At 45.8% G+C, this 13,407-nt stretch overlaps 1 protein-coding gene across 1 annotated transcript in view; it reads right to left on the bottom strand.

Moving 5' to 3' along the window:
- Window positions 1-262: 262 nt before the first annotated feature.
- The window catches only part of BRSK2 (BR serine/threonine kinase 2), a 136,418-nt gene continuing 123,273 nt past the window's right edge, over window positions 263-13,407 (bottom strand). The window contains exons 19-20 of the mRNA XM_040409570.1: window positions 12,259-12,306; window positions 263-668 (exon numbers count right to left, since the gene is read on the bottom strand). Coding sequence (XP_040265504.1) covers window positions 493-668; window positions 12,259-12,306 — 224 coding nt within the window. The 3' untranslated portion in view covers window positions 263-492. The remainder of the gene's footprint in view (window positions 669-12,258; window positions 12,307-13,407) is intronic.

Genomic DNA, 13,407 nt, shown 5'->3' with positions numbered 1-13,407 from the left:
CATATCTCAGGGCTGTATTGTGCGGTTGGATCGATGAAGATGATGGTGATGGTTGACATAACATAGTGAGGATTCATCCGATGGATATTGCAGTTTAGCTACTTAAAGGCAATGATATCTCATGGAGCACATCAAGTTAAGGCAACCCGTGGCTCTGGCAGCTGCTGGGGTACTACAAGTCCCATGCCCTTAGGGCATGCTTGGACTTGTAGTACCCCAGCAGCTGGAGAGCCAGGCGTTGCCCAGGAATGTAAACCACAGCACACCGGACGGAAAACGCTTGCACAATGTCACTGTGTGTACTACAGGCGTATGCGACATTCTCCCATGATTATACAGAAGGTCTTCATTGGTTCACTACAGGTGACCCGGTCATACATTCCTATAGTGACACTGCCACCTGCTGTTCGCTGAGTGCATTGCAGGGCATACTCCCTGTAGTATCATTGGGTTTTAGTGACATCTTGGGGTCACAGTAGGGTAATTCCTCTGTTATGTGCCCTGTTTGCTGGGGGAAGCAGGGACAGGGGCCTCCTGAGTGATGACGGGGCTGGTTTTCCTGGCTCTCTCCTTCCCGCTGGCTCCCAGGGGCCCCTGCTCCTTATTATCACTCGGACGCTGCTTGCTGAGGGGCCCGGGGGCGGGAGAAGCGTGACCGTTCTTCTCGTCTGAAAAAAGTTGTTTAAGTACGTCAAAGAAGTTACTGATTGGGCGGCCTAGAGATAGAGAGAAAAACAGGGAAGGGAGAGAGGGGGGAGGATAAGAGACAGGCGGAGAGACAGGCAGAGAAAGAGACAGAGAGAATGGGAAAGAGTCGAGGGGAGAGACTCAAAGTGAACCCATTGTCCATACATGATGGGGCAGCCATTTTGTCTTCCACTGGAGGTTAGTCATTCACAGTGGACAGCTGGGGAATTGGTAGGCGGCGTGTGACGGCAATCTCAAAATGGCTGCCTCTGCCGTATGTAGACAGCAGGTACACTTTGAAGAAGGGGCCAAAGAGAAATAGGGGTAAAATGGCAGGCACAGAGTGGGAACAAGGGCAGGAAAGGATCAGTGTCAAAAGATGAAGAGGGGAGTTACAGAACCGTAAAGGAAATGAGAAAACAAAATGATGACGGTGTATGGGGGGCTCCCGACTCTCACTGACAGCAGAACGTCCAACATGCCTGATCTACTTGTTCTTAGGAAGATTAGCCGGCATAATGCTCTGCCGAGCCAAGCATGCGTGTGTATGTGGGATGCTGTAGGGAATGCTGTTGGCTGAGTGCACACAGACCCATTCATTGCTATGGGTCCGCAAAAATGGACAGCACGTTACAGAACGTGTCCTATCTGTAAGGGTCCATTCACACGGCCGTGAATGTGTCCGCACCTGTTCCGCAAATTGCAGAACGGGGGCGGACCCATTCATTCTCTATGGGGCAGGAATGGATGCAGAGAGCACACAGTGTGCTGTCCGCATCCGCATTTCCGGAGCGCGGCTCCCGAAAAAATAGAACACGTCCTATTCTTGTCCGCATAGGCAGTTCTATGGGGGGGGGGGGGGGGGGGTGCCGGCCGGGTGTATTGCGGATCAGTAATACACTACAGACGTGTGGATGGGACTAAGAAAAATGCGTATTGCACACAGAAGGTACCCGTATTTTGCGGATTTGCGCAAAACAGATAAGGTCGTGTACGGGAGGCCTAAGAGCATACGTTAGGAGTTGTTAGGCTCCTAAGCACTAGCTTACCTATGCCTATCTACATGGATAATATAATACAGATGTAGCAGAGCTGAAGTTACCATTGAACGGTTTGTGCAGTGTTATAACATTTCTTTTTTTTTTTTAAAGGGAACATGTTGTCCAGTATTATATAATGGGGTCCGTGTTTTCCTGACACAGCAGCTTTGGTCGCTGACGCTCAGCCTCATTAATACGAATACCACACAGAGTCCGTGGATATGATTGCTGCTGTTTCAGGGAAAATGCCGTTTTTTTCTAATCCTAGACAACAACTCCCAGACAAGGTTTACTTGCTGGACTGTAGAAATCCAAGAAGAACAGTGGATATCATGATATAATTTCTGCAATGCAAATTCTGCTACATCTGTACTCATGTGGCTATGAACAACTAAGGCCAGATACAGACGAGCGAGTTCAATGCGAGAAACTCACAGCATGTGGCAATGTGAGGTCCTGTTCTGACCTCTGCTCCTGTGACAGGATCACACAGCATTAGGGTCTATTCACACGTCCGTTGTTTCTTTCCTGATCTGTTCCGTTTTTTGCTGAACAGATCTGGACCAGATCTGGACCCATTCATTTTCAATAGGTCCTGGAAAAAAACGGACAGCTCAATGTCTGATTTTTTTCAGGACCCATTGAAAATGAATGGGTCCAGATCTGGTCCAGATCTGTTCAGCAAAAAACGGAACAGATCAGGAAAGAAACAACGGACGTGTGAATGGACCCTAAGAATGATTTATAATGCTGTGTGTCCCTGCAAAACCTGGAATCTATTGAATGACACTGTCAGAGGAGTGGAGGTCAGAACGGACCTCACACTGACACACGCAGCGAGTTTCTCGCATTGAACTCGCTTGTCAGTGTCTGGCCTAAAGGTGACCATAGACATTAGATGGATGTCAGATAAACCCGCTGATTTCGACGGGACAGTCCTGTATGGTAGACACTCTTCCGTCGTTGGATGTCAAGGGGGGTTTCAACTTGTTCCTAAAGAAGACAAACCACTGCCAAAAGTGTATGGCAATGGCTTATTCCCCTCTCGGTAATCAGAACACATGCACGCGTGAGCGTCCCTATGTATGGAGGAAAGGGGAAGCGCTGAAAGAAACATCTGCCGGCAAAAAGAGCATTCAGCTGACAACTGCTGAATGTGTCTGCCACCATTAAGCATCTACAGGTGAGCAATATGTCAGTCACTAGCGTTAGGGATTCCGTTATAACGGAATGCCCAGACAGAATGCAAAACGGAAGTCTTTATAAGGCATTCCGTTTGCTTTCCGTCCTAATAGAAGTCTATGGGAAAGCATAACGGATCCGTCTGGGTCCCGTTATGCAAGACGGAAAACAAAGTCCTGTTGACTTTGTTTTGCGTCTTGCAGATGGATCCGTTTTGATACCCATAGACTTCTATTAGGACAGAAAGCAAACGGAATGCCTTTTAAAGGCTTCCGTTTTGCATTCCGTCATAATACAAGTCTATGGGCAGAAGAACAGATCCGTCCTTTCGTTTTAAGGATTCCATTATATCCATAACGGAAAGCCATAACAGAATCCCTAACGCTAGTGTGAACCCACCCTACTCTGTAAGGGCTCATGCACACGACCGTATGCCCACATTCAGCTTTTTCTCACGCGCGTGCAAAACACATTGCACTCGCGCGAAAAAAACTGAACATTGGAACGCAATCGCAGTCAAAACTGACTGCAATTGTGTGCCTACTCGCGCGGGTTTCCCGCAACCGCAATGCACACGCGACGCATCCGGAGTAAATTCGGGACGCCCGTGTCAAAGAGGCCTAAGAGTTCGGGCTCATGCACACGACTGTATGCCCTCCAAGAGTGGCATACAGTACAGACCAAAAGTTTGGACACACCTTCTCATTCAAAGAGTTTTCTTTATTTTCATGACTATGAAGGCATCAAAACTATGAATTAACACATGTGGAATTATATACATAACAAACAAGTGTGAAACAACTGAAAATATGTCATATTCTAGGTTCTTCAAAGTAGCCACCTTTTGCTTTGATTACTGCTTTGCACACTCTTGGCATTCTCTTGATGAGCTTCAAGAGGTAGTCCCCTGAAATGGTCTTCCAACAGTCTTGAAGGAGTTCCCAGAGATGCTTAGCACTTGTTGGCCCTTTTGCCTTCACTCTGCGGTCCAGCTCACCCCAAACCATCTCGATTGGGTTCAGGTCCGGTGACTGTGGAGGCCAGGTCATCTGGCGCAGCACCCCATCACTCTCCTTCATGGTCAAATAGCCCTTACTTTCAAAGTTTTCCCAATTTTTCGGCTGACTGACTGACCTTCATTTCTTAAAGTAATGATGGCCACTCGTTTTTCTTTACTTAGCTGCTTTTTTCTTGCCATAATACAAATTCTAACAGTCTATTCAGTAGGACTATCAGCTGTGTATCCACCTGACTTCTCCTCAACGCCACTGATGGTCCCAACCCAATTTATAAGGCAAGAAATCCCACTCATTAAACCTGACAGGGCACACCTGTGAAGTGAAAACCATTTCAGGGGACTACCTCTTGAAGCTCATCAAGAGAATGCCAAGAGTGTGCAAAGCAGTAATCAAAGCAAAAGGTGGCTACTTTGAAGAACCTAGAATATGACATATTTTCAGTTGTTTCACACTTGTTTGTTATGTATATAATTCCACATGTGTTAATTCATAGTTTTGATGCCTTCATAGTCATGAAAATAAAGAAAACTCTTTGAATGAAAAGGTGTGTCCAAACTTTTGGTCTGTACTGTACATCGTGCGCACGGGAGCGCACAGCATCATAGGTTACTATGATTCTGTGCGCATCGGGCCGCCCGCAGGGCTATTGTCCCGCACTCATAAGATAATATGAGCGTGGGATAATAGTCCCGCGGGCGGCCCGATGCGCACAGCATCTTAGTAACCTATGATGCTGTGCGCTCCTGTGCGGACGATGTATGCCGCTCCGGGACATATGGCCTGCTCACTGACTGTATGTCTCGGAGGGCATACGGTCGTGTGCGTGAGCCCTAAGGCTGAGTTCACACGGGCGTTGCGGGAAAATGTGCGGTGGGGTTGCGGGAACACGCGCGATTTTTCAGCGCGAGTGCACAACATTGTAATGCGTTTTGCACTCGCAGAAGTTTGGGCTTGGGATCGGTGTTCTGTAGATTGTATTATTTTCCCTTATAACATGGTTATAAGGGAAAATAATAGCATTCTGAATACAGAATGCATAGTAAAATAGCGCTGGAGGGGTTAAAAAAAATAAATAAATAATTTAACTCACCTTAATCCACTTGTTCGCGGAGCCGGCATCTCCTTCTGTCTTCATCTTAGCTGTGTGGAGCAACAGGACCTGTGGTGATGTCACTCCGGTCATCACATGACCCATCACATGATCTTTTACCATGGTGGTGGATCATGTGATGGATCATGTGATGACCGGAGTGACGTCACCACAGGTCCTGTTCCTCCACACAGCTAAGATGAAGACAGAAGGAGATGCCGGCTCCGCGATCAAGTGGATTAAGGTGAGTTAAATTATTTTTTTTAACCCCTCCAGCCCTATTGTACTATGCATTCTGTATTCAGAATACTATTATTTTCCCTTATAACCATGTTATAAGGGAAAATAATAATGATCGGGCTCCATCCCGATCGTCTCCAAGGAACCGTGCGTGAAAATCGCACCGCATCCGCACTTGCTTGCGGATGCTTGCGATTTTCACGCAACCCCATTCACTTCTATGGGGCCTGCGTTGCGTGAAAAACGCAGAATATAGAGCATGCTGCGATTTTCACGCAACGCACAAGTGATGCGTGAAAATCACCACTCATGTGAACAGCCCCATAGAAATGAATGGGTCGGTATTCAGTGCGGGTGCAATGCGTTCACCTCCCGCATTGCACCCGTGCGGAATACTCGCCCGTGTGTACTCAGCCTAAGGCCTAGTTCACACTGAGGTTTTGTTTTGTTTGCTGGCGGATTCTTGGGGCGGATGCTGCACCACAATTCCACCGGAGTGCTGAATCTGTCGGCCATTGTTTTCAATGGGATGCTGTTTATAGCTGTGACCGTGCCAAGAAAAGGACATGTCGAGCGGATGCTGACGGAAGAAGCAGCGGATTTCTGCTCGCGGCTTAGCTCCATTCAATGGGGACAAACCACGAGTGGGTCAGCGACATTCCAAATGAAAGAACACGTCAAAAACCACAGTAGTTACTGCCGCGGCATACGCGCCGGATTTTGTCTTTGCATAATCCGCCATGACAAGGACAGGCATTGTCGCAATGGATCTGCAAAATACACATGGTCGTGGGCATGAGCCACTTCAAAAACCGCAGCTTGTAGAGCATTTCCCGTTGGCAGCCACATAACATGTGGCCATAGTATCGCTAGCGGAGTGACGGCCAGGTACATTTTATATGAGGGAATTGTTCTATGAGCAATTCTCTAATATACATTCACCTAATGTGAGCCTACTCGTTACCTATATTCTATGATCTGAGATTCTTGTGGGGAAAAAAAAACATGCCATGGAAATAATACAAAGAAAGGGTCGCGGAAGGAAAGAGAAGGACCAGATCAGCGAGAAGAGGACGGACAGGAGGAAGAGAAAGGAGGGGGACAGATAGATGATGCAGAAGGAACACTGATAGGCAGAGACAGCCACAGGCAGATATGAGACACCATGACACCAATCATTAAGAAGATGCTGCGCATGTAACATCGTACGAGCCGTCCTTCAGCTCTGCAGCCTTCGGAGCCACCGAGCTGAATGACACATGAAGCGGATGTGGCAGAAATGGCGCCGTTATTCAGGAGGCAGAAGGAGCGTGTTGGCACGGGGAGAGAAGCAGCAAATGGGGTGAGGAAAGCGGAGGAGGAGCTGATTGTATAGTGTGTGGCGGTGGCCACGTGAATAGTGTTTTGTCTGTGTCTGCAAAGGATCATGGGATGTGATGCAAAAATATCAACTGCACTAAGGCTACTTTCACACTGGCGTTTTGAATTTGGTTTGTCAGATCCGTTTCAGGGATCTCACAAACGGTTCAAAACGGATCAGTTCAGCCCCAATGCATTCTGAGTGGATAAGGATCCGTTCAGAATGCATCAGTTTGGCTCCGTTCCGCCTGGAGGTGCTCTGGAGGCGCTTGCAGCGTTTTGGTGTCCGCCGGACGATGTGGAGCCAAACGGATCCGTCCAGACTTACAATGTAAGTCAATGGGAGCGGATCCGTTTTCACTGACACAATATGGTGCAATTGAAAACGGATCCGTCCTGACTTACATTGAAAGTCAATGGGGGACGGATCCGTTTTGACTTTGTTCTTCATAATGCAAACGGATCCGTTCTGAAGGGATACCATCGTTTGCATTATAGGTGCGGATCCGTCTGTGCAGATACCAGACGGATCCGCACCTAACGCAGGTGTGAAAGTAGCCTAAGTCCTCCTGGGCCGGACGTGACTAGGCGGTAATACAGGCCACCCTGTAATGTCCAAAAGGATAGAGAAAAAGTGGCCGTGGACCAACCAATCAGACTGCAGCTTATATTTCCCAAACCAGCTTGAGAAAAATGAAACCTGAACTCTGATTGGCTGCTATGTGAAATGTGTGTATGTTATCCGCGACGGTAATTGTGAAACGTCAAACGCTATACGGGCAGATATGTTATGTTTTATATGGTTTATATCAGGGATCAGCAACCTCCAGCTTTTCTAAAAATTGCAACTCCCAGAATCCTCCTCTCACTTTTATGGGAGTTACAATAACAGCCGAGAAAGTGTGCACCCCGAAGGTTGCCGATCCCTAGTTTATATGATATAATAAGTGACAAAAATCTTGCTCAAAGCCAAAGGATAAATGATTTGAAAGAAATGCTTGAGTAAAACAGAGAGGTTGTCTTGCCCAAACCACATGGAGACACTGAGTGATTTGACTCCATGGCAACAGACTACACTCTGGCAGTTTTTCAGCACATTGTAGTCTGTTGCTAGGAAACAACTGGGGAGCTCAATTCTACATGGGCCTAGTTTTCTCGACAATCACATTGGTGAGCCATGTATGCATCCATCGTGTGTGTCCTGAGGGTGAGGGAATATTTCCTTAGTCTGGGCAGATGTCAAGCCAGGAGAATTCTTGCTTCAGAGTGTGATGGCTTCTAATTTGAGGACCTTCAAAATTTCTGTAGTGGTGAATTGTATAAAAGGGGTTGTCCGAGTGTTTAATACTGATTACCTGCCCTTAGGGTAGGTCATCAATATCTGATCAGTGGGGTCTGACTCCCAGCATCCTCCCAATCAGCTGCTTGAACAGACCGCAGCGCTGTGTGAGTGACACAGCCTGTTCCTAGGCCACTGACATCACATTCATCGGTCACGTGAATGGGGCTGATCTGCAATACAAAGCACAGCCACTAGATAATGGATGGCGCTGTGCTTGGTGAACTGTGAGGAGGCTGCAGCACTCACCGGAGCACTGCAGCCTCCTCAAACAGCCGATTGGCGCAGGGTGTTGGACCTTCACTCATCGGACCAACACCCATTGCAACCAATCAAAATGCTGCGTTCATTTTTAAAAGGCAGAATACGAAATAAAAACTGTCCTGTTATCGGTGGTTATGGGCAAGAACAGTTTCAAAAAGCTCCTTCGGCAATGGAGCCAAGTGTACATCAGACAGGAGAAGTAATGGTGTCATGTGCAAATTCTATTATCTCCTCTGAGGGCTGGACCAAGACGTTCTAAGTGTTCACAGGAGCCATGTTTGTCCTCGCAGATGTTCTAATGACATCCAAGTGATATGTGATGCGGTTTACTGCTGGTAATGCTGATTTCAGAGAAATAAAATGACTGCCAGGAGCCACATGCAGGGAAAGAACAGATTAGAGGAAGATGGAGATGCCATCCTGAAGGACAGAGGGTAAGAAGGAAAATGGATGGAATAACATGACAGCAAAATAAAGAGAGGAAAACGATGGTGATGAATGGACAACGTAAGAAGATCGGAGATGGGGAAGGATGACAGAGAAAGGCATTAGACAAGGAAGGAGGAAAGAAGGAGGCCAGGCATAGTGGGAGAGCCGCAAGTGTTAGAATTACAAATTACAGATTTTCAAAGGGTCCTCGCCATAAGCAGCGTCTCAAAAAAAAAAGTTTACTGCCCAAACTTATCCAGGAGAAGGACAAGATGTGGTCCTCTTACCAGCTAACGTGCCAAAATCTAAGACAATCTAGTCATGCAGGGGGCAAGGTCAGGCTTGAGAAGAAGCTGGTGGCTGTAGGCAGGGACAGCACATGAGGGGCTGTGTCACTTTGTCTTGACTTGTATTTCTTTCATATTAATTTCATTAGTTTTTTTATTATGTGTCAGTACTGATGCCTTCCTCCAGAATGGCAGCCATGTCTTACAGGGACCATTCATCAGAGCCTGATGCTCTCTCATAGTTATGGTGGCACTTCCATATTGAATCATATATGGCTGCATATTTCGGCAGAGGTACTGTTTAGAGGTCTGAAATAAAAAACACAGTCATGTTACCACCCCGTTAAGTGGCCGTCGCCCAGTTGGTTGGCATCAAAATTTCCGAGACGCAGATATCATTAAAGGGGTAAATCAATATATTTTTGTATAAAGTTCTGTAACTTTAAACTGTATTGTGGGCTTCAAAGTGCTCACCTTTTTAAAAAATCTCTGCTTGCGGTCGGTGAACTGACACAGGTTTACTGCTCACAGTGTCACATCCTCAGGATTTGAGATACATGTCAGTTAGGTGCCCCCGATGCATATATCTCGAGGAAGAGGGTCCCTCAACTCTCATCTCACGGATGCTGTGAATGGAGAAGTGGCTGTACATGCGCGGCTCTCTCCATACCCTTTCTATGGGAGTTCCCAAAATAGCAGAGTAACCATGCAAGGATGTCTTCCAGAACTCCCATTGAAATGAATGGAGGGAGCTGTATGCACAGCTACCTCTTCAATCATGGCAGCCACGAGATGGGAGTGGGGCGACTCCTGTTCTTCAGGTAGGTTCGGGTCCCACTTTTGTACATGTAATAAACATCCAAGATGGAAATAATCCTTTATCGGTGGATTCACACATCCTATAAATGTTACACCATGCACACATCCGCTGCAAAATCTGCATGCCTACATGAGATCTGGATGCAGATTTGATGTGGTTTCCACCCCACTGCAAATCTGACGCAATTTTGCAGCAAATGTACATCAAGATTTGCATTCAAGAGCTGCAGATTTTGTGGCATATTTGTCCTTGGGGTAAAGATTATGGTACGTGTGAGTCCGCCCCTACAAGCTGTGCACGTGGCAGGACAGGTGAAGGGAACATTCTTGTTCACAGACTGCAAGCATAGATCTTGAAAGCTAGGAAAAAGAGCACAAAAAGTGTATTAATAATTTGCACAACTTTGATTCCATAAAAACAGGAAAGCCCCTTTTTTTTTAGGGAGAAATGTCATTAATAATGGAAAATGCAGAGTGACACAGCCCCTTTTAGGCCAGACACAGACGAGCGAGTTCAATGAGAGAAACTCGCGGCGTGTGGCAATGTGAGTCCCCGTTCTGACCTCTGCTCCTCTGACAGGACCGCACAGCGTTATGATATATAAGCCTGTGTTTACCTGTGAGACCTGGACTCTGCTGAATTACACTGACAGCATTATGTCAGTGTAGTTCAATAGATTCCAGGTCTTGCAGGGACACAGAGCCTTATAAATCATTATAATGCTGTGGGATCTTGTCAGAGGAGTTTCACTGCCTCCTAGATGGACGGTTAAAAATAACAAAATAAATCTTTATTGAAAAATATTGCAATAAAATCACTTGTCTTATATTGCCTTACTAAAGTCACCATAAAGATCGGGACTAGTGTCTAAATTAGACTCAGGTGTGTATTCAGACTAATAGGCACTTAACATGGTCAGAGCAGGAGGGATGCTTATAGATTTTAGCAATACCTATATGTGCGCACAAAGTGCAGGTTCTCTGCTTTGACCAGGTTCCCGTAAGTTAGTGGTACTATTACCCACCACTGGACATCCAGGTTGGTCCTGTGGTATGTACCATGCGTTTGCTACAGAGACACACGCTATTCGCTTGTAATGGGTATATGATCCCAATATCCCAGCGATATAACCGTATGGCTACTGTCACAGTTTCTGACCCTCTAATATGACTGGCCAGAGTGTGTGAGAAGGGCTCAGGGTAAGCAGGGAGTACAGCACTAAATGGAGGCTCTAACACGACCATTCTGCTGACCCTCAGAAATCTTCCCCTGCGCTTACTTTGATTCCACCAGCACTAATGTCAGTGTGTCAAGCCCTAAGTCTGCTCAACGCGTTTCTGTGTCCCTTTGAACAGGACACTTCATCAGGAGCACAGGCACAAACTTCTAGTATCGGCTCTATGATGGCTTTTGCTCCTGATGAAGTTTCATGTTCAAAGGGACACAGAAACGCGTTGAGCAGACTTAGGGCTTGACACTCTGACATTACTGCTGGTGGAATCAAAGTAAGCGCAGGGGAAGATTTCTGAGGGTCAGCAGAATGGCCGTGTTAGAGCCTCCATTTAGTGCTGTACTCCCTGCTTACCCTGAGCCCTTCTCACACACTCTGGCCAGTCATATTAGAGGGTCAGAAACTGTGACATCCCCTCATCTGGCCAAGAGTGACAGTAGCCATACGGTTATATCGCTGGGATATTGGGATCATATACCCATTACAAGCGAATAGCGAATGCATGCTACATACCACAGGACCAACCCCGGATGTCCAGTGGTTGGTAATAGTACCACTAACTTACGGGAACCTGGTCAAAGCAGAGAACCTGCACTTTGTGCGCACATATAGGTATTGCTAAAATCTCTAAGCATCCCTCCTGCTCTGACCATGTTAAGTGCCTATTAGTCTGAATACACACCTGAGTCTAATTTAGACACTAGTTCCGATCTGCCTGTCTTTATGGTGACTTTAGTAAGGCAATATAAGACAAGTGATTTTATTACAATATTTTTCAATAAAGATTTATTTTGTTATTTTTAACCGTCCATCTAGGAGGCAGTGAAACTATTATATTTAGGTACGGTCTAACTATTTAGTTCTCAGTAAACCCATCTTGTCAGAAGAGCAGAGGTCAGAACGGGAACTCACACTGCCACGCGCTGCGAGTTTCTCGCATTGAACCCGCTCGTCTTTGTCTGGCCTTAAGTGGAGAGTAACTAGCATGTGTGTGACATTGGTGTGTATGACCGTATTCAAGGGTCCTATGCCAGTATATATATATATATTTACCCGAGTGGTTGTTGTTTGGTGTAAGTGTATTGCCATTGAGGGTCAGTTCCCTTCTGTGTTGGTGCAATTACTGCAGGAGGAGTAGGAAGGAATCTGGGGAAAGGGACTGTCTGGGGTGGGGGGATTGAGTGAGGGGGCATCTGCGTGGGAAGCAAAGGGAGGCAGGGGAGCAGTAGCAACAGCAGCAGAGATATGAGCACACAGCAGAGGGTCCTTACCACATTTTGAGATCTTCCCACTGAGATACTCCATACAGTTATTTGTGTCTGAACAGCACAAGGGGAAAAACAGGGTGGGGGGACATGAACCAAACATTCCCACACAAAGCAGACCCCCTCCCAAATTAACACACACACCAGTTACCATTAAAGCCTAACGTCACGTGTAAACTGGAGAATTCAGGTGTGACTGCAGCCCTACACATCTCACTCATGGGAGTCCAGGAAGTTGAAATATAGGGAGTTGTCTGGTGGAATCCAAAGACCTCTTGATCTGTCCCGGTGACTGCCTGACCAGAGCAGGGTGGTCTCCGGTGACTTTATTCCCCCTACTAATAAAATGCGTCTCTGCTGGTCTAAAGAGATACAACATATATGTAAATACTGGCATATCTCTTTATTTATTTGTAACTCTCTATCTATATATATAAAAAATAAAATAATAGGCAGCACACTCAAGCTACATTGGTGAATAAGTACTTTATTTGCTTTTACAATTTTTTTTTAGTGTGCTGCCTATTTACTTTTTTTTTATATTTGGACATTGGTCTAGTTCCACTTGGTGTACACCTCATTTTTTGCTTTATTATACTGTATCTGGTTCTGCCATTTTGCAGATCTATCTATCTATCTATCTATCTATCTATCTATCTATCTATCTATCTATCTATCTATCTTTGTGTTATTATAATCCTGCCTGTCATGATAATGAGATGACTGCTGAAAAGTGATTTCTACAAAACAGGAAGTGTTTTGAGGCTTATTGGACAATTTTTTTTTTAATACAGTGACATGGATTTTTTTTTAAAAAATCACCAAAAAATCATAAAAAAATATAAAAATTTTTTTTTAAACAATAGGCCCTTTTCTGACGACACATTCCCTTTAAGGTTTTGCTCACATCCGTCTTAGCCTCCGCTACAGATTCCATTGTATCTGACTGGAAAATAGTGATAGATGCAGCACCTTCAAAACAATGGATACCATGCTGATAGGACGGGTCGCACAGTGTGAACAGAGCCTAAGCTGCATCACTCTTATCAAGTACGGAAATAAAAACACCAAACCAACAGCTTCCCACATCTCATATTTCTGGGGTTAATTTTAAGTGGTGAAACTACCATGGAAGTGGACAATGGGAATAATATA

The sequence above is a fragment of the Bufo bufo genome, chromosome 10 (assembly GCF_905171765.1).
Source record: "Bufo bufo chromosome 10, aBufBuf1.1, whole genome shotgun sequence".
NCBI classification, from domain to species: domain Eukaryota; kingdom Metazoa; phylum Chordata; class Amphibia; order Anura; family Bufonidae; genus Bufo; species Bufo bufo.
Note: the sequence above shows the minus strand (reverse complement) of the source record. Positions and strands in the feature narration are given on the sequence as shown.